The sequence below is a fragment of the Macrobrachium nipponense genome, chromosome 17 (assembly GCF_015104395.2).
Source record: "Macrobrachium nipponense isolate FS-2020 chromosome 17, ASM1510439v2, whole genome shotgun sequence".
In the NCBI taxonomy this organism is placed as follows: domain Eukaryota; kingdom Metazoa; phylum Arthropoda; class Malacostraca; order Decapoda; family Palaemonidae; genus Macrobrachium; species Macrobrachium nipponense.
The window spans coordinates 1,518,989-1,541,618 of NC_087210.1; the positions used below are offsets into that span (position 1 = coordinate 1,518,989).

General features: G+C 37.0%; 1 protein-coding gene across 2 annotated transcripts in view; it reads right to left on the reverse strand.

Moving 5' to 3' along the window:
• Positions 1-315: 315 nt before the first annotated feature.
• LOC135195989 (mucin-2-like) overlaps positions 316-22,630 on the reverse strand; it is a 72,444-nt gene continuing 50,129 nt past the window's right edge. The window contains exons 1-3 of one of the 2 annotated variants that reach the window (XM_064222489.1): positions 7,057-7,278; positions 1,258-1,566; positions 316-874 (exon numbers count right to left, since the gene is read on the reverse strand). In XM_064222489.1, coding sequence (XP_064078559.1) covers positions 569-874; positions 1,258-1,566; positions 7,057-7,224 — 783 coding nt within the window. In that variant the 5' untranslated portion in view covers positions 7,225-7,278 and the 3' untranslated portion in view covers positions 316-568. Of the gene's footprint in view, positions 875-1,257; positions 1,567-7,056; positions 7,279-22,630 lie in introns of those variants that run through there. The other variant, XM_064222490.1, reaches the window with a different exon arrangement.

Here is a 22,630-nt window from a genome sequence, read left to right on the forward strand (position 1 = left end):
TACAACCTAGGCCTATGGCATGAAACCAATTTTATAATCTAGGCCTATAACAAGAAACCACTTTTAATCTCTGGGCCTATAACAAGAACCCATTTTTACAATCTAGGCCTATGACAAGAAACCAATTTTAATCTATAGGCCTATGACATGAAACCAATTTTACTTTCTGGGTCTATGTGTGTCCTACCACTTTATAGGTCATACGTTAGTAAACTATATAGATATATATATATATATACTATATATATATATATATATATATATATATAATATATATATATATATATATATATATATATATAATATATATATATATATATATCCTAAATTGAAAAACGTTAAGTGTTAAGTGCGTACAGGTCAGTGTATAAAGTTAGGAGCGACCTGGAAAAATATTCAAGCACAGGTCTTTGTTACTTAACGGGATTTCCTTACTTATCAAAAAGTCTATGTAATATTTAAGTTCAGGCCATAATAGGTCTTTGTTACTTAATGGAGTGCCTTACTAAGCCCCCTACCTCCCCCTCAACCCCGCCCACTCCCCAAAAAAGTCGAGGACGCTGCAGCACTACTGGAAGGGGTCGTATCCTTTGAAGTCGAATCCTTTGAAACCCCCGTAGCCCTTGAAGGCGCCGAAGCTGCTCTGGACGCTGGCCGTGGGAAGGTTGTAAGGCCCTGGAGGCGGGGCGGTGTGGTAGGACGGGGCAGGGGCGTGGTAGGAGGGGGTGGGCCTTGGGTATGTCGAGGGGCACTTCGTCACCTCGATCTCCTGGATTTTGATCTCTGTGACCGTTACGGTGTTTTCCACCGTCGCAGTCGAGGTGTTCGTCACCACTACCGTTTCGTTAACGGTCACGACGTCTGTGGTGTTGATCTGCGGAAGGGCGGAGAGGAGTCTGTGTACTACAGTGTAAGGCTCAGAAGGGTGTATAGGTATACTATGTGTAAGGGTATTATCTTACTGTATATATGGGAATAAACATGGCTTCAAGGAGTTTACAGTTTTTCGACAGACTAAATAAATGGCTCGATGAATTGGTGATAAGATCAAGTAATATTTGCTAATGATACTGTTTTATATACATATATACATAACAAGTTTGGTATATACACATATACATGCATATATATATATGTAGATTATATAAAATATATATAGACGTATATAGTAATATATATATAGATAATTATATTTATTTCGAGAGGGGGGGGGGGCGGGGGGTTTCGTCCCACCTGTAACCTAGAAAACCTCCTTACCTGCACGACCTCTGTCTCCACGACGGTCGCGTTGATCGTGACGTTCAACGTCTCTACCTCCGTCTCCGTCACCGTCGTATACTCCGTAGCGTTCGTGACCACTTCTTCCTCGACGGTCGTGTAGGAAGTCTCCACGACTGTGCTCGTCTCAGTCACCGTGTCGTACTCGGTGACGGTAGAGGGGTAGCAGGGTTTGGGCGCGCCGTAGGTGGGCGTTGGGCGGGGGTACTGCCCCGTGGACACGCCCACGGCGGTCACGAAGACTAGCAGGAGGAGTCCTACGCGCGGTGTGGAAGACGTCGGCATCATCTGCAAAGGATTCATCATCATGTTCGTTTGAAACTAGGACATGAGAGAGAGAGAGAGAGAGAGAGAGAGAGAGAGAGAGAGAGATAATGGACAAATTGGTATTGAGAGAGACAGAGAGGACTATTAGCGAGACGTAATTAGAATTTTCTTGGGTTTTCGACGCTTTCTGGTCCCAAGTTCCTACGAATTCTCGCAAAGTAGAAGAAGAAGTAAACAAACCCAGGCAACTTGGCACTGAGAGAGAGAGAGAGAGAGAGAGAGAGGAACAACTATGAGCAAGACGTAATTAGAATTGTCTTTGGTTTTCGACCCTTTTTGGTTCCAAGTTCCTACGAAATCTCACAAAGAAGAAGAAGAAGAAATAAACAAACCCGGGAGTCCCTCTCCACCACCACGACTATGTAGATAGACTAGGAGCTGTCATTGTCGCCTACATACGTAATGCGCCCGAATGAAGATGGCAATAGAGGGCAATTGCTTGATAGCTGTCGAGTGGCTTTTGCACGTGTTTTGGTGGTCAGGAAAGGAGATGGATGAGAGAGAGGAGAGAGAAGGAGAGGAGAGAGAGAGAGAGAGAGAGAGATCTGATTCTGTACAGCAAACCACCACGAATTAATTCGAGTTGGGTTTCTATTTTTTTTGGCAAAAATACGACAACTATACCAGCACTTGACGCATTAAGTAAAAAAGTAAAAAAAAAAGCGTCAAAAATGCTGCCATACGCACGATTCGTTGCTAACTTTAACCTAAAATATAATAAAAAGCCTTGAGGCTAGAGGGTTGCAATTTGGTATGTTTGATGAAGGGAGGGTGGACGATCAACATGCCAATTTGCAGCCCACTAGCCTCTGTAGTTTTTTTATACCTGAGGATGGACAGAGAGAGAGAGAGAGAGAGAGAGAGAGAGAGAGAGAGAGAGAGAGAGAGCGGACAAAAAATATAAAGTGTGGACGGACAGACAAAGCCAGCACGATAATTTTCTTTTACAGAAAACTAAAAAAAAATGCTGTTTCTCTCCGCTTATCATAGTGACGTCACGAATGGTGTACTATATAAGTACAGTCCTCCACAAAAGTAAGGTACACCAATTATCTGATGGACACTGATAACACAGAGAAGAAAGAGTCAGCCTTTTCCTGTTATCGAGGTCTTTAGGTTGTTATCTCCGCGTCGTGTTATCTGAATTATGTGACCAATGTGGATGATTTGTTTATATTATCTGTTTGCGATTTCTGGTGGTAATATAACAAGAGAGGTGCGTTTTTGTCTTATATATATATATAATATATATATATATATATATATATATATATATATTATAACTCGAGCTACAAATGTTCTTTAATATCCAATTCGCTCTACCTCGGAATTAATATATTTTCATAATCTATCAAAGAAAACATCTATTCTGTTACTTACACACACGTTTGTGTGTGAGTGTGTGTATGTACTTGTGTGAGTCTACACCTAGATTTTAATACTAGATCGCACCATACAGGAAAACAGAAAAAACACAGAACAATACCACCAATTAATCTATCAAGTATATACCTCTGTATTCACAGAATTTAACTGAAAGAAAAACTGAGAGTTCAAAATGGTCTGAAAGGAGAGAGAGAGAGAGAGAGAGAGAGAGAGAGAGAGAGAGAGAGAGAGAGAGAGAGAGAGAGAACACTTTCGCAATTGCACGATGAGAGGTTTGAGAAAAGTTAAGTTGCGAGGAAAGGAATAACGAAATTACGAGATAAACTGAAAGAAATCGAATGGGTCGCAGTCAGAGGCCTGAGGGACGCCGCAAAGAACCTTATCATTAAGTAAGTAATAATGACTATACGGTAGGTACTAGGTAATGTCTCAAGTGGTATAAATCTCTCTCTCTCTCTTCTCTCTCTCTCTCTCTCATAAGCCCTTTGGGGCTGAGACACGGTAATTACACAGTACATATATCCCTGACTCACGGTGACTGGTTGAGATGTACTGTGCTATATACGGTTCGAGAAGAAGAAAAAGAAAGAAGAATTGGACGTTACATAAACAAAAGACATTCACTTTTTCCCCCTAATGACTAGTTTGCGTTTCGTAACACGTTGGAGAGAAGAGAGAGAGAGAGAGAGAGAGAGAGAGAGAGAGAGAGAGAGAGAAATGATCGATAACTTTGTACTAAGAGAAAAAGAGAAAAACATGGTACATTGTGTGAGAGAGAGAGAGAGAGAGAGAGAGAGAGAGAGAGATCATTTCCAACCTTTCCAGACCTACCGGCAATATAGCCGAACGATCCAGTGTCTATCAATTGATCAAAGAGGAAAACCGCGTTAAAAAAAATCATTTTTCTATTTATAATGTTATTTTTATTTTTCAAGCAATTAAGCATCAAAGGTCCCTTTAAATATTTAAATACTTAAATATTTATTAAGAGGCGAGATCCAAGCGTTCTTTGAAAAAGCACTGTAGCGCTTGATAGAATTACAGAAACTTTGAAAAATAATAATAAATGATTTTTGACTTCCAAAGTTGCTATTAGTTTCGTCCCACACGAGTTTATGTATGTAATACATTATAAATAAATGATTTTTAACCCATGTATTTCTTCTTCTTCTCCTCTCTCTCTCTCTCTCTCTCTCTCTCTCTCTCTCTCTCTCTCTCTCTCTCTCTCCGTACCAAGTTGTCGATCTCTCTCTTCAGTGTTATCTGCTCTTACCTCCACATTATCAGCAGCGCGGCGGCATTTAACAAAAAGCTTTTCTTGTGAGAAACGAAATTATTAATTTTTATTATTTTTTTAATTCTATCAGACCTAGGACCACTTTGTTTCCAGTTACCACGCTGTTTTCGATATGAAATTATATATATATATATATATATATATATATTATATATATATATATATATATATATATATATATATATATACACTAATATATTATTATTCGGACTTTTGTAAGTATACACGAGATAAATACTGATCACCTAACTAAGAAACTGTACTATATAACTTAAAAAAATGTATATTCATTAATCAAATTCTAATTCATAATTCAAAAGCGCCATTAACTTAAAATTCTAGATAGCATATCTTGAACTTCGTATGATTGCCAATCACAAATATATATATATAATATATATATATATATATATATATATATACATATATATATATATATATATATACTATATATATATATATATATGTATATATATACTATATATATATTATATATATATATATATATATATATATATAACATATATATATATGTATATATCCAAGTAAAAAAATAATGAAATTCTTTCCCACATATAATTATTCAATCAAATCCTTCCAAACACACAGGCTTCCTTTAGAGTCCTTTCAAACACCAACTGTCATTATCTGTCAAAAACAGCTGATGTTTCCGAAAATATTGTCCGTCTCTCCTTGGGCGCCTGACCAGAGTACCTGTGGTGTAAAACTATGCAGTGACCTGAGATAAGGAGTTAAAAGCCACTATGATGTATATGAGGCTGTATTTTTCCAAATACACAATACAAAATATATACTAAAAACCAGGGAGGGCTGAAGAGGACTTTTGTGCAAACAGTCAAAAGCTCCCTGTTTTTTAAAAAAAATTTTATTTTAAAAATACCGTCTCATATACATCATTATGGACTTTTAACTTATTACCTAACAGAGTATTTTAACCACTTGGTCATTGGCTGATTTCTGTGGGGAGAGGCAATGAATAATATCCACACACACACACATAAACAAACACAACTGCTATTATGGCTACGGTATTTTCCCACCCTTCGTCTAAAGCAGCTGATCGATGACGTCATCTGGTGCGCCCATTTTCCCAGTAATTTCCTCTTCTGGCCAAATTGTTGCCCTCAGCCTCATTATTCGGCATTTGCCAATCGCCGTCAATTAAAATAACCTACAAATTACCGAAAACACTTAATTTTTTAATATGATAATAGAACTAGGCGTGCCAGACCTCCAGCTTACTCGGGGCGCATGCTAAAATCTACGGCCAAATAAGAGCATTGTTTTTCACCATCGAAAATCAAAATAAATACATTACATTTTATTAAAAATAATCATATTATTTATTGTTGACATTTTCATTCTCATAAATTAATCTCAAATATCCTGCAGATAAGTTAAGAGAACAAGGCATGTTCCGACTTCCAGCTTACTCGGGCCGCGTGCTAAAATCTACAGCCAAGTAGAGCGTTGTCTTACCAACGAAAAACAAAATAAATGCGCTACATTTTATTAGAAATAACCACATTATTTATTGTTGACATTTGCATTCTAATAAAAAAATCACAAATATCATATCCTAAAATTCCATTATCTTTGACTCAAAGAGAAACACCTTTTTCAGGCCTTTTTAGGCTTTCCTACCCCACCCCCCCAACAACAACAACAACAACAACAAAGTACTAGTTTGTGAGGCTTACTCCCCGAGTAAGCGAAAATGACTTAGAGACTTCAATTTAACGTAATTTAACGTCAGAAACTCTTTGAGGTTGCAATGAATTTCGCTGACATCCTAAAAATGGCAAAGATGAACTAGTTATGATCTCAGGCAATTCAGTTTGAACAGGTAAACAATTACTCGTCTAACGACATTGGAGACGAGAATTTCGGATCTTTCGTGGATAGTGACCCCCCCCCCCACCCACCCCCTTTGACCGTCAAAACATAAACAAAAGACTGTCAATATCATATGATGACCTCCAGGCAATATTAGTCCTAGGTAACGACCCAGTCCTCCCCCAACCCCCAACTTGCTGAAGGAGGTAATCGCTATCTGAGAGAGAGAGAGGAGAGAGAGAGAGAGAGAGAGAGAGAGTTATAATCTATTTTTCTTCAAACAAAATCACTTCTGGTTAAATGTTTTATTTTATTTTATTTTTTTTTTTTTTTTGGAGAGAGAGAGAGAGAGAGATCGAGAGAGAGAGAGAAGGAGAGAGAGAGAGAGGAGAGGAGGAAGAGAGAGAATTACAGTCGAATTTTATTAATACAAAATCACTTCTAGTTGAATGCTTTATATTTGAGAGAGAGAGAGAGAGAGAGAGAGAGAGAGAGAGAGAGAGAGAGATACAATCTATTTTTATTCAAACAAAATCACTTCTGGTTAAAGGCTTTATATTATGTGAGAGAGAGAGAGGAGAGAGAGAGAGAGAGAGAGAGAGAGAGAGAGAGAGAGAGAGAATTAACAGTCAATTTTCCTTAAAACAAGATCACTTCTAATGAATAAATGCGTCAAACTCACTCCATCCCAAAAAACTGTCAAAAAACCGCTTTGAGTCACTATTCAAGAAATAGCACTACACTTTTTTTTTTCACCTCGTAGCCAGCACATCTCTCTCTCTCTCTCTGTCTCTCTCACTTGGCTAAGAAAGCAGATGTTCCGTCACGTCGCGTCGTCACATCACCAAGTCAGGACGTTACCAAAGTCACTGTCACACTGTTAAATCCCGTATCATGTCTGTCTCACTTACCGTTGCTCTCTGAGGGAATGGAATATCACCAGTTGATGCTCGACTGTCGCAGACAGACCTTTTTATATCTGGAAAGTTGCAAGCGTGGGCGGGGCTGGGGGACCACTTGGGTGGGCGGAGACAGGTGGGGTCAGTGGGCGGAGCTTCCGTATTGAAGGGGCGGAGCATAGCTTGAAGGTCAAGAGGAGGAGGGTCTTAGTAACGGCGGAGGATGGCCCAACGGGCGACCTACAACTGGTCAGAACAGTGGTTGCTAAGTTTTCTTGACAAGAGCTGACTCTGATGCTGCTCTGGGAGAGAGCTGACGAATTTGGGATAGGATATTATTATTATTATTATTATTATTATTATTATTATTATTATTATTATTATTATTATTCAGAGGATGAAACCTACTCATATGGAAACAAGCCCACCACCAAAGGGGCCACTGACTTGAAATTCTGAAGCTTCCAGAGATTATTATGGTGTTCATTTGAAAGAAGTAACAGAGGGTTATAGGATATACAAAAAGAAGAGATCAGGTATTAGAAACGGAAAACTAAATCAACAACTTAATAAATAAATTGACAAAAATGTCACTGAATTATTAAAATACTTGTAGAATTGTTTCAGGGTAGTAATGAGTTGTTAGGGAGACAGGCAGGAAAAGCTGATGTAAATTCCCAAGCAAGAGCACCAATGGTTATGATTTTTACGAAAATTATGCCACAGTACCAAGCACAATGGCAATTTCAGGCACTCAGCTTCAGACAGGGAAAAAGAGGAAGTTGAGTGGTTGGACAGTATAATGCCTACAGTGTACCGTGTGTGAGGCTCGCTGTCGGCTCATGCCCCCTACAGAGGACCACTTGTTGAGGCAAGAATTTCCTGCAGGATATATATATATATATATATATATATATATATATAGATATATATATATATATATATATATGTATATATATATATATATTATATGTAAATGTAACAGCCACAATGCCCTCTTAACTTCTCAAATTCTTTACTCTTTTTTGGATCAGCTTGTCAATACAAAAGGGTAAGCTAGGTTCAATAAAGCATACTTTACTTTTACACACAGGAAATACTCAAAGGTATAGCAGATCTGGATGATTCGTCAAGTAGTCACAAAAATAATGATAATTTGTCATGACACAGACTAAATTACATCTTAATAACTTGAGAAAAATTCAGGTGATTTGTCAAATTCACCTCAAGCAACAGGTACCAGAAGGTTGGCCATTTCTTTTCAAGTAATTTAAGAATATAAGTGGGAAAATGATGCCTTTGTAGTTTAATGAATATTCATCCCCAAAAAACCTTTATCAATCACAACTGATGAATTTGGGAGAGCAAAAACAAACCTTTGCTAGCAAGGACGTCCCACAAACAAACTCACAATCAGCCCATCTGGCTCTGTTGAAACCAAAATGCTAATTTACTTGTCTCAAGAAACCTAAAAAAATAAAACCAAACGCTTATGTTTATGGGGGTCTCTGCTTTGTGTCTTAGAAACCCCCCACAAACAAAACCAATTAGCTTTATTGTAACCCACAAATCAAACTTCCTGTCTAAGAAAATTCACAAACAACCTCATCTCTTTATGGACGTTCTTAGACAGGTAGTTTGGTTTGTGAGTTTCAACAATGAGTGGATTTGTTTGTGGGGTTTCTACAACACAAAGAAAGGGGTTTGTCTAATGATGGCCAGCAGCAGCGCATCTTCGTGGCTTTGTTTGAACCTTAGAAAGAAACCAAACTAAAGAAACCTTTCGTCTAAGGAACCCGACAAACGAAGCTGCTGCTCTTTTTCTAAGAAATCATATAAAAACAAAACAATTTATCTTTGTTGAAACCTGCAAATCAAGCTACCTCTCTAAGGTGACCCACAAACAATGTCTTTTCTCTTTGTCTAAGAAACTTCACAAAAGCATTTGGCTTTGTTGAAACCCACAAACTAATCTACCCGTATCACGTAACCCACAAAGAAAAGCTTATGTACTTGTTTGAGGCAGCCCACAAACTAATACACTTCCCTTTACCTAAGAATTTCTTTAAACAAAATCATTAGGCTTTGTTGAAACCCACAAACCAAAGTAATTGTCAAAGGTGACCCACGAACCAAACCGTTTCTCTCTGTCTAAGAAAGTCCCACAAACAAAACCACTGGCATTGTTGGAAGCCAGAAACCAAACTATTTGTCTAAGGTGACCCACAAACAAAGCCTTTTCTCTTTGTCTAGGAAAATTCCACAAACAATTCACTTAGTTTTGTTGAAACCCACAAACCAAATAACCTATCTAAGTAAACCCACAAACCAAATAACCTATCTAAGTAAACACACAAACAAAACCTTTTCTCTTTGCCTAAGAAACCCCCACAAACAAAATAAGTTGGCTGTTTTGAGGCCCACAAATCAAACTACCTGTCTAAGGTGAACCACAAACAAACCTTTAGCCTTTGTCTAAAAAAATCCCACAAACAAAACCACTAGCAGTGTTGGAATTCACAAACCAAACTATTTGTCTAAGGTGACCCAAAAACGTAACCTTCTTTCTTTATCTAAGAATGTCCCCCAAAACAAAACCATTTGGCTTTGCTGAAACTTGCCAAACCTAAAATATCTGCCTTACAAAGCCCACAAACCAATCTATATCCCTTTGTCAAAGAATTCCATGAAACCAAAACATCTGGCTTTGTTGAGACACACAAACCAAAAACATCTGTTCTAAGGCAAACCAAAAACAACCATTTCGCGTTCCACTTGCACACCAGGAAGGAAAAACCAGTTTGAGAGAGAGAGAGAGAGAGAGAGAGAGAGAGAGAGAGAGAGAGAGAGAGAGGAGGTGCAATATCTCATTTACCATCTCAGTCGCCGTCTCCCGTATTTGGTTATCAACCAAAAGTTTCCATAACATGTCCAAGCGCTTTCTAGTTCTCTCTCTCTCTCTCTCTCTCTCTCTCTCTCTCTCTCTCTCTCTCTCTCTCTCGTAGTCCATCTTATCTGCCAAGTAGACAGCACCGGGAAACAAGGCTTAAGTCGACGCCGAGTCAGACCTTCGGCATATCCACGAAAATACGTCGACCTTGTTGATGATCGAAACATCGAGTTCCACTGACTAGCCCTGAATTGAGCGCGCAGGCGCGCTGGAGCACTCGAGCGAGCTTGAGCGTGATAAATTATCGCCCGGGTAGGGTAAGTGATCTTTTAAAAAATAGCTAGGTGCTTTTAATCGTTACGTTTATTCGGAGCGTATAACGTCATGCGAGTGTTTTGAAAGTATATATCATTATAGAGTTTCTGTATTAAAGATTACTCTTTTTGTAGCCATTTCAATGAAATTATTATTATTATTATTATAATTATTATTATTATTATTATTATCATTATTATTATTATTATTATTATCATTATTATTATCATCATTTACTGGAAGAGGACCTTCATTAATACAGGTTTTATTTGAAAATATAATGGCTATTTCATCAGCGTTTATTTTGTACACATTTTCTCTATTCTTCTTATTACTGACATTTCTTCTGTATTCATATTGGCTATTAAAAACGCCAATTGGGGGATTATTCATGTTAAAAAAAAGTGGTATTTGTCAAATTGAATGTATTATACAAAACTGCCAGCGTAGTCGACAAAAGATACTAAATGACTCATAATACATGATATTAATAATATTTAATTTCAACCCCGTCTCCAAATCTAAGAAAAGTTGAAAGTAACAGTCAAAAAGAAGATACAAAAATATCTGTAATTGAGAAATTACATAAAATGCAAAAGCAAAAATGGAGTATACAGCCACTTATGCAGGTCAGAGGAATATTACATAGAATACTGAACTGCAATTAATGTGAAGAATGCGATAGGTATTTGAAATATATATACGAACGAAATTGTTGGTATAAACTGTAGTTTCTATGAGATATGCAAGGCAAGGAAAGGCCCTCTCTCTCTCTCTCTCTCTCTCTCTCTCTCTCTCTCTCTCTCACACACACACACAAACACATATAGAGAAGTGATTTATCCATGACTAAAACACTTGATGTTATAAGCGCCCCTCTCTCTTCTCTCCCAAGCGTCTGTGGGGGGGGGTGGGGGGGGGAGGGTAATTAGATATCTCTCCTCTTGACTCTGAAGGAGGCGAATAAGCAGAACGCACGACCGTATATAATATATATTCCCCCAAGTTGCTCCTCAGTCGTCTTCGTCGCCATTCTTGACCTTGTTTTCTGTGACGTCAAAAAAAGTCTCATTAAGCTCCCAGGAATCGGATATGTCACGTTGTCTGCAGAACTCAAGAGTTCAATCTCATCATCGTCAGGAATAATTCTTTTCGGTTTTTGTACTTTTTTATTTTTTGCATTTTTTATTTTTCGTGAGATAGTTTCTTCGGGGTTACGAATACATCTGGGTAAACCTGGTGTTTATATATATTATATATATATATATATATATATATATATATATATATATAGATATATATATATTTAAATCTGACTTATTTTTCTATAATGTTTCCTGCGTTTGTAACATTTTTTATATTGTGTTTATCTTATTTTTAAATATTAAATCTGACTTATTTTTCTACGTTTCTAATATCCCATATTAAAATATTGTGTTTACTATATTTTTAAATATTAAATTTGACTTGTTTTTGTATAATATTTCCTACGTTTGTAACATTCTGTATTAAGATATTGTGTTTATTTTATTTTAAAATATTAAATCTTACTTACTTTTCTATAATGTTTCCTAGGTTTGCAACGTTATAAAGATATTGGCCACTACGTCAACAGACTTTGATTGGTGCCTTCAAAAAATGATAAATGGAAAAATATATCGTTTGTTGCCAAGATATTCTTAAGAGTGTATCAATATTCTTTTAAGATGCGTCACCAACACACGTCGCCAACTTATCCCCCACATCTCACGAATATGTTGGATACGAGTCATCAACTTGTAAGCAGGTAACAAATTTCAGGCAAATGCTTGGATAACCGTATACGAACCACCGGTCAAAAATAACGAACATGTCGCTGACATGTATTCAACTTATTTGCGACAATCTGTCAACGTATTTATGACGTTGCTTAACTGGAACGTTTTATAGTAAGTAAATGGAAAGAACTGCAATTCTAAATACATCCAGGAAGCTACTATTTATATACACCAAAATACACAAATGCACCGATTGATGTCACGGCGCCACAAAAGGATCTACTCACGCCGGCAATGCTTTTGATCATCGCTGTCCGCATCTTATTCTCAACTGCCATTTAAATAAACGCCATTGAACTCGCGTATGAATTACAATTTTAGCGACGAACCGTTGGCGGCTCGGTCTCTATCGCTGCCAGACGCACGATTAACGCTAACTTTAACCTAAAGTAAGATCAAAACCACTGAGGCTAGAGGGCTGCAATTTGGTACGTTTGGTGACTGGAGGATGGATGATCAACGTACCACTTTGCAGCCCTTTAGTCTCAGGAGTTTGTAAGATCCGAGGGCGGACAGAAAAAGTGCTAACGGACAGACAAAACCGGCAAAATCGTTTTATTTTACAGAAAACTAAAGACGAGCTGTCGGAACATGTAGTTGCAGACATCTAAACGTGTCTTCTTCCATGTCGAACTTTTAACAAAAATTACATCGGTCTAATTTCGGGTGCAATTTTAAGTCTCCTACGCTGTTAGAGAGAGAGAGAGAGAGAGAGAGAGAGAGAGAGAGAGAGAGAGAGAGAGAGTTAACAGCGATAGTACCATAAAACTATTCAAGGAATACTGACGCCGAAGAGAGAGACAGAGAGATAGTACCACCATAACCGAACACTACGAGAGCACTGATTATAGGTCTATAATTTAAAATGAAAACACGTATAGACTAACTTTTAATCTTGTTAACCTTCATCCGTTTTGGGAGCAGACGACAAATGATAAATTAAATTATAGAATAAAATAAAAAAAAAAAGGACGCAAAAGGTTAAACAAATAAACAATAAAACAACCACAGGGAAAAGTTAAAAATTGCAAAAAATAAATGTAATAACAATACTTCCATTTGGACGGTGCGCTGTTTACCTTTTCACTTCACAGGCAAAAAATATATGGTATTGATTTAAGTAATGGACAGAAAGAGAGAGAGAGAGAGAGAGAGAGAGAGAGAGAGAGAGAGAGAGAGAGAGAGAAACTTTTACGTCCGTATGTGTTGTGTATGTGCGTATAAACCACTAGACCCATGTACTACAGAGTGAATATCTTCTTTGATAACTGAAATTGTTTGTGACCGATAGCAAACGTTTGTGTGTGTAAGTAAGTGTGTGTATGTATGTGTTAAGTGTAAGTGTTTGTTACGAGTCTGCGTGTATAAACCACTAGACTGATATACACAGTGAATATCTTTTTCTATATCTGAAATTGTTTGTGACTTGCATGTAACTGTTTGTGTGATGTGTGGAATTGTTTGTGTGTGTAACCGCTCTTCGCGTGCAATATATGAACCACTATTCCTACGTTTAATGTGAAATACTTTTTTTATATTTTAAGTTGTTTATTCCTCTAATTACTTTCGGCACCGTAGATAGTCTCACTTTTGGCGCCGTTAAAAATCTCACTTTTGGCGCCGAAAATAATCTCACTTTTGGCGCCGTAGATAGTTTCGTTTTTGGCGCCGTAAACAGTCTCACTTTTAGGGCTGTAAATAATCTCACTTTTGGCGCCGTAAAGAATCTCACTTTTGGCGCCATAAATAGTCTCACTTTTGGCGCCGTAAAAAGTCTCTCACTTTTGGCGCCGTAGATAGTCTCACTTTTGGTACCATAAATAGTCTCACTTTTGGCGCTGTAAATAATCTGACTTTTGGCGCTGTAAGAGTCTCTCACTTTTGGCGTCGTAAAGTCTTCCAAAAAACAACAACCTACAGACATTCACAAACCAAAAATAAACAGAAATCAAAGATTCAAAACGGACCCTGAAAATTCCAAAGCTCCAAAGAAAGCCAGTTCTCAAGTAATCACTGTGAGATGACGAGATTCTTCTCCGAGAGTCTACTAGTTACGAAACAGCTAGAAAAATTAATCATCTGTGAAGTGAAGTAAATTACAAACTTCTGTAAGGCGTTGTGTATTCCATTTTTATTGATTTTTTTTCTAAGAACTGCTTCTTTTGGCGCCGTAAAAAGTCTCTCACTTTTGGCGCCGTAGATAGTCTCACTTTTGGTACCATAAATAGTCTCACTTTTGGCGCTGTAAATAATCTGACTTTTGGCGCCGTAAGAGTCTCTCACTTTTGGCGTCGTAAAGTCTTCCAAAAAACAACAACCTACAGACATTCACAAACCAAAAATAAACAGAAATCAAAGATTCAAAACGGACCCTGAAAATTCCAAAGCTCCAAAGAAAGCCAGTTCTCAAGTAATCACTGTGAGATGACGAGATTCTTCTCCGAGAGTCTACTAGTTACGAAACAGCTAGAAAAATTAATCATCTGTGAAGTGAAGTAAATTACAAACTTCTGTAAGGCGTTGTGTATTCCATTTTTATTGATTTTTTTTCTAAGAACTGCTTCTTCCAAATGAATATATTCTCTTGAGCCTTGAACTTAGAGGCAATGTGTACCTGTGGTGGGCTTGCTCCATATGAATAGGGGTCTTCATCTCCTAAATAATAAATAAGAATATAATAATAATAATAATAATATACTAATAATAAGAACTAATAATAATAATAAAATAATATTTGGTAGAAGACCCTCTTTTTAGGCAAATACTGTTAAAAAGGATGGCAGAATTAAGCGAGTTGATTTTATATATTGTTTTTTCTATTTTCCTTACAATTCGCTTCTCAGGCTCAGCGATGTTTCTGAGTAACTGGCCAATATTCATATTGGGAATTTTCAAAAATTGTAAATGCTGAAGGAATCTTTTATTAGAACAGGATATCAGGTCCAGGTCAAGCAGGGGTCGTCGTCAGTGCCGGTATTATTCCGTAAGCGTAGTTCAGTTCGGGCCAGGGTCGTCTTTGGATTAAGGGCTGGTGTTGGTGCTGGTATAGCTGGTATTACGTGACGTTTCGACCTTCTCGTAGGTCATCTTCGGACGAGTCGATTGAAGAAACTGTAGCAAGAAAGTTTGCGGAACGGTATTTATAGCGGCACGGACCTAGAGTTGCATTCTCATTGGTCGGGCCGGTCTTGGGCGAAGCCGTGGATCTCGCCTCGAAGGTCTCGGGGATTCTCTTGTGCGAGCGCCACAGTGGTGTGCCTGGGGATGAACGTCACGTAATACCAGCTATACTAGCACCAACACCAGCCCTTAATCCAAAGACGACCCTGGCCCGAACTGAACTACGCTTACGGAATAATACCGGCACTGACGACGACCCCTGCTTGACCTGGACCTGATATCCTGTTCTAATAAAAGATTCCTTCAGCATTTACAATTTTTGAAAATTCCCAATATGAATATTGGCCAGTTACTCAGAAACATCGCTGAGCCTGAGAAGCGAATTGTAAGGAAAATAGAAAAAACAACTTATAAAATCAACTCGCTTAATTCTGCCATCCTTTTTAACAATAATAATAATAATTAGGATTCTCTACAGTAGTTTACAAGACAAAGCAACAGTTCCCCAGATAATGAATATATCATGGCAGTGGGATAAACAATCTTAAAAATTAAAATTATTCTTTTAAAATATTTTCTCAAAATTTAGCAGAAAACAGTAACTTATGATTTATCAATCTTGCCAAAAGCCAGGTTCCTTGTAAAACGACGACTTAAGGGTAGGCCTATTTTCATTAAAACAGTGACCAAAGGGTAGTTCTATTTACATTAAAACAGTGACCTAAGGGTAAGTCTATTTTCATTAAAACAGTGACCTAACTTTAGGTCTATTTTCATGTGAATCAGAGACCTAACTTTAGGTCTATTTTCATCAAAACGGTGACCTAACTTTTAAGTCTATTTTCATGTGAATCAGTGACCTAACTTTAGGTCTATTGTCATGTGAATCAATGACCTAGAGTTAGGTCTATTTTCATGTGAATCAGTGACCTAGAGTTAGGTATATTTTCATGTGAAACAATGACCTAGAGTTAGGTCTATTTTTATGTGAATCAATGACCTAGAGTTAGGTCTATTTTCATGTGAAACAATGACATAGAGTTAGGTCTATCTTTATGTGAATCAATGACCTAGAGTTAGGTCTATTTTCATGTGAAACAGTGACCTAGAGTTAGGTCTATTTTCATGTGAATCAATGACCTAGAGTTGGTCTATTTTCATGTGAAACAATAACCTAGAGTTAGGTCTATTTTCATGTGAATCAATGACCTATAGTTAGGTCTATTTTCATGTGAAACAATGACCTATAGTTAGGTCTATTTTCATGTGAGTTAATGGCCTAGAGTTAGGTCTATTTTCATGTGAATCAATGACCTAGAGCTAGGTCTATTTTCATGTGAAACAATGACCAAGAGTTAGGTCTATTTTCATGTGAAACAATGACCCAAGGATAAGTCTATTTTCAGGTCAAAAAAGGATTCAAGGTCAGGTCTATTTTCATGTCAAGATGAGAAAGCAACTCCTCTCTCCTTGGCGATCAATATTTCCTCAAACTCCAAAATTAAGTGATGACGATGTTATCCAGAGACTAATCAGACTTATTACGAGCAGAGTCACAGCTCCACAAGGCTCCAAACATGTGTGCATCATCTCTGGGAGACTTTATACATCAACAGCACGTTTAACTGTAGATATACAGTGCCTGTATATAGGTCATTTTGTTTTCCCTTGCTCGGGGAGTAAGTCTACAATTTACTTTATTGTAGTTGTTGTCAGGGGGTAGAAAAGGTCTATGGAAGAGCCTAAAAAGGTCTGGAAAAGGTGTTTTGCATTGAGTTAGAGATAGAGGAATCTTAGGACATGGTATTTGTGATTTATTTGTGAGATTGGAAATGTAGAAAATATATAATGTGCATGTTAAACCATACAGAACAATTATTTCTAATAAAATGTAGCGTATTTATTTTAATTTTCGTTTGTGAAACAGCGCTCTATTTGACCATAGATTTTAGCACATTTCAATTTATTTGGCATACTGAATTTAGAGGCTATGTTTCTGTTCGATTATCTTGTTTCCACTTACAACTGAAAATATATGTATCTGTTTCATTTGTGTTTTTTTGTAATTGTTGTAGTATAAGTATAAGTATGAGTAGTACTGTCATGCAATGAGTACTAATTACGAAGACCACTTCACGCTAAGTTATGTATATAATGTTTACAACTTATGCGGGAGGGGGGAAATCTTGCATATGTATACGAGTAAGCTGGTTTATGTAAATTACTGCATTTTTAGATGCATATGTTCTGGCATATGTCATATATTCGTCTTGGCGAACGTTTATGAGTCTAAGGTTCAAAGTGTATACATAGCAACTGGTGGCTGATGCCAATACTTATTTTAACCGTTTTAATTATTCATTAAAACAGTTGAAATAATACCTTAAAGATGACGTTTATGTATTATTTCGACAGCATATGCCTAAAAACAAAAGCAATAGGCATACAAATGTCCATCTATCTGACAGCGGTTCAGCCTGATCTGATGTACGATAACTGTCACTAATCGAGCTTGCGACATACGTTTAAAAACGGGCCTAGATTAATTTAAACCGACCGACAGACGCACATCTTCCGAAAGCAATGCCAGTTACGATCTCTGGGTTCCCGAGACCGAGTATTTAATGGGTGTCGCAGTCGTTTCGTCTCGTAAAATGAAGAAGCATATGGTCGACGACGAAGAACGATTACGACATTTTTTTTTCCTCGAGAGTCATCGTGCGCCTGGCAACTGCGTTCGCTTATATCGATCTCCTCACCTGCAAGGACGTTTCTCTCTCTCTCTCTCTTCTCTCTCTCTCTCTCTCTCTCTCTCTCTCTCACTTTATTCCTTTCTTCTTGTTCCATTTCTATCTTCTCAAGATCTGTGTTATTCTTGAAGGCATTTTAAATCATTTTTTTTTTTTGTACGATACTCTCTCTCTCTCTCTCTTTCTCTCTCTCTGTAAGGCAGTGGAGAGCAATAAATAAGGTAATAGAGAGTAATAAATAAGGCTGTCGAGAGCAATAAATAAGTCAGCAAAGCAATAAATAAGGCAGTGGGAATCAATAAATAAGGCAGTGGAGAGCGATAAAAAAGACAGTGGAGAGCAATAAATAAGGCAGTCGACAGAAATAAATACGGCAGCGGAGAGCAATAAATAAGTCAGTGGAGAGCAATAAATAAGGTAGTCGAGAGCAATAAATACGGCAGTGGAGAACAATAGAAAAAAGGCAGTGGAGAGCAATAATAAAAAGGCAGTCGAGAGCAATGAATAAGGCAGTAAAGCAATGGAAGACGTCGTAATGGAAAGAAGGGCAATTAAAAGAAGGGCAAGTGGAAAAAAGGACAATAAATAAGGCAGTGGAGAGAAATAAACAAGGCAGTGGAAGCAATAAATAAGGCAGTGGAGAGAAATAAACAAGGCAATGGATAGCAATAAATAAGTCAGTAAAGAAATAAATAAGGCAGTGGCGAGCAATAAATAAGGCAGTGGAGAGCAATAAGTAAGTCAGTAAAGAAATAAATAAGGCAGTGGAGAGCAATAAGTAAGTCAGTAAAGCAATAAATAAGGCAGTGGAGAGCAATAAGTAAGTCAGTAAAGCAATAAATAAGGCAGTGGAGAGCAATAAATAAGTCAGTAAAGCAATAAATAAGCAAAATGGAAAGTAATAAATAAGGCAGCTATGAGCAATAAATAACGCAGTCAAGAGCAATAAATAAGGCAGTGGGGAGCCACGAGATCGGCAAGAAATGTTATTTGTCCCAGATGGAAATGAAGAGGAAATGTAGGAGAGAAAACTGTAATGAAGTGAGAGAGAGAGAGAAAGAGAGGCAGGAAGCACAAAAGGTAGAGAGAGAGAGAGAGACGAGAGACACCGAGAGAGAGAGAGAGAAAAGCCAGAGAGACGACAGGTAAGAAAGATAAAAGCAAGAAAGGAAAAGGAGGAGGAGGAGGAGGGGGTAGGATGATCGGAGGGAGCCACCAGGAGGCGAATTCGCCCAATCAATAAAGGTACGATTGATTCCAGGTGTTTTTCAGGACCTTAGCAAACGGGGCCGACCCTGACCCAATATCCAATTAATATATATATATATATATATATATATATATATATATATATATATATATATATACACACAAAAGAAAATGAGTAAAAAGGTGTAATAGGGGAAACAGATAATAAAAAGGTTTGAAAGGTGTAATAGGAGGAGAAAATGAGACTAAAATGGTTTTGAAAGGTGTAACAGGAGGAGAAACAGAGAATAGAAAGGTTTGAAAGGTGACAAACAGGAGAAACAGATAATAAAAAGGTTTGAAAGGTGAAACAGGAGGAGAAAAATGAGAGTAGAAAGGTTTGAAAGGCGTAACAGGAGGTTTAAAACCTTTTGCATTTGCCCTATGAAACAACTGTCAGTGGAGAGCTGAGAAAAGTCAGATGAAAGAGAGTGAACCCCTATCCCTATCTATATATATATATATATATATATATATTATATATATATATATATATATATAATATATATAAGTATTATGACACAGCTCTGTATTTAACACGCGAACAGAGTTCCTGTGGAAGATTAGAGAATGCTTGGTTCACCACTTACCTCCAACCAAGGTTAAAATCTGCATGGCTCTACATTGTATCCACTTAAATATATTTAAAAACCAGAAAAATAATGTTTTTCATACGAGAAAATCTAAATGAAAAAATAAATTAGTGTTGGCAGCTCTGTCGCTGTCCAAATCCGAAGAGTTTTTCTTTATTTTTAAATTTTCATTCTTGCAAATCTGTATAATATTTATTTTTTCATATTATATAGATTTGCAAGAATAAAAATTTGAACAAACCACAGTGGATTTGTATTGGTTTAAATAACTGCCCAGACATTTTATATATAATTATAAACGTATATATATGTGCATGTGTGTATGTATGCATGTGGTACGAATGTCTACATATACATGAAAAAATTATTGATTTCAAACAGAACATGGCTACATTTTTAGCTACTTTCGTGAAACTCAATTTCGTTGGAGCTAAAAAAAGGAGTCACTAGACAATCTCATAACTGTTTGTGTATAATAATAATAATAGGTTTCCTCTTCTGTATAATAATAATAATCATACTATAATGGGCGTAATGGCTGTCTGTCTGTCTGTCATTCAATCACGGCCAAACGGCTGGTCAGATGGGCATGAAACTTGGCAGGGTTAAGGTGGGGACCCCTTAAGATGGATTGTAATGGGGTTTCATCCAACCTAACCCCCTCCTTTGTAGGGGGTGGGGGTAAGTAGGGATTCCCTGAAACGGAGCTGTTTCTGGCCGTGAAACGAGGCTGGTTATTCCCGTAGACTTAGTTACTTTACGATTTTTCATACATAATTTCTGTACAACTTCCCCGGAGAAAGTCGCGAATATTTCAGCTCGGACACAATAGAAGATGAAAATTATCATCAATATCCGCAAGGTTTTTTGAATAACTTAAATCCATCGGGACTGCCAGTGCACAAAATAATGTTGAAGAAGTACTGCCCGATAATGTTGCTTCGGAATTTCGATCCTGCCAATGGATATAATAAAAAGGAAACTGACAAGTTCCTACTTTCTACTCTTTTTTGGAAGACACAGGATCATAAGAGCATTTATCAGTAGCCATAACGCAATGACATACAAGTTGCGTCTTTGCAGTAACATAATGAAAAGAAAGATACTTTATTATTCGTATCACCGTGCAAAGTAATTGACAAAGAAACGAACCAATCAGATCCCTGTTTCCGTTAAATGAAAGTCACCGACAAGAGAGAGAGAGAGAGAGAGAGAGAGAGAGAGAGAGAGAGAGAGAGAGAGCCATTTAATGACATTAATGCACTACAATTTTATAATTTTATCTTGCTATCGAAAAATGAGAGAGAGAAAGAGAGAGGAGATAATTTGTGATTTGAGAGCTAAGTAATCCAATAATCCCATCACCGTCTTCGTTACTTGACTTACATAGAGAGAGAGAGAGAGAGAGAGAGAGAGAATCATTAAAAGAGGGTAAACAATAATGAATACGAACTTCTTTACGTTCATTGATCGTCTCTTCACTTTCTTTAAGAGAGAGAGAGAGAGAGAGAGAGAGAGAGAGAGAGAGAGAGAGAGAGAGAGAATATCATTAAAAGAGGGGAAACAACAATGAATAAGAATTTCTCTGCATTCAGTGATCGTCCCTTGAATTACATTACGAGAGAGAGAGAGAGAGAGAGAGAGAGAGAGAGAGAGAGAGAGAGAGAGAGAGACTATTCGTGTAATCGCCCTTATTTTAATATTGCTGAACGAATAGTTCATATAAATTTTTCATTTCTGCACCCGTATTTTATCATCCATCGTAGATGGGTAAGTTTGCTAGAATAAAATCAATAATAATAATAATAATAATAATAAAATAATAATAAATAATAATATAATAATAATAATAAATAATAATAATATTATTATTATTATTATTATTATTATTATTATTATTATTATTAATAAGAAGAGGAAACCTATTCATATGGAACAAGACCACCAAAGGGGCCCCTGACATGAAATTTTAAGCTTCAAAAGTATATGATGGTGTTCATTTGAAAGAAATCACAGACGGCAACAGGAAATACAGAAAGAAGAGATAAGTTATCAGAAAAGAGAGAGAGAGAGAGAGAGAGAGAGAGAAGAGAGAGAGAGAGAGAGAGAGAGAGAGAGAGAGAGAGAGAGAGAGAGATAAATGAACGAATGACCAAGTAAACAGATAAATATATGAATGACGAAAACACATTGATGAATTGTAAAAGTGATTCTCAAGACAGAAGATCTGTGGTAAGGTTGAAACTTCTGCAGTCTGTTCTATGCTTGCTGTCATAACATTAACCACAATTTTCGCTCGAATTCATTCAGAAATATTTAACAAAAACCTTTACAAGAAAAAAAAACCTAAAACAGTAAACAATGTTATTCAACAGGCACGATCTAATAGGAATGATATATATATATATATAATATACTATATATCTATATATATATATAGATATATTATATATATATATATATATATATATATATATACTCGGAGGCTTGGACTAACCATTGCAAATGTACCCCATTACAAATCTACCCCTATTTCTACCCTTCCAACCCCAAAAGGAGGCCCAAACAAATCCCAACCCAACCCAACCCCAACTCACCAAGACAACCCCACTCAAAAAACAAAAAACAAAAACAAAAAAGAATAGAAAAATTAGACCACAGTTTAAGGCGGCAACTGTCGCTGGGAAGTGGAATTCGTCCTCATGCAAGTATTATACAACGGTTGACTTGCAGACCGACAATTACTGCGACCATCCGTTCTAGTTTGGCGCATTCATAAATCAGGAGGAGAAGAAGGAGAAGAAGAAGAAGGAGAAGAAGACGAAGAGGAAGAAGAAGAAAGAGAAGGAGAAG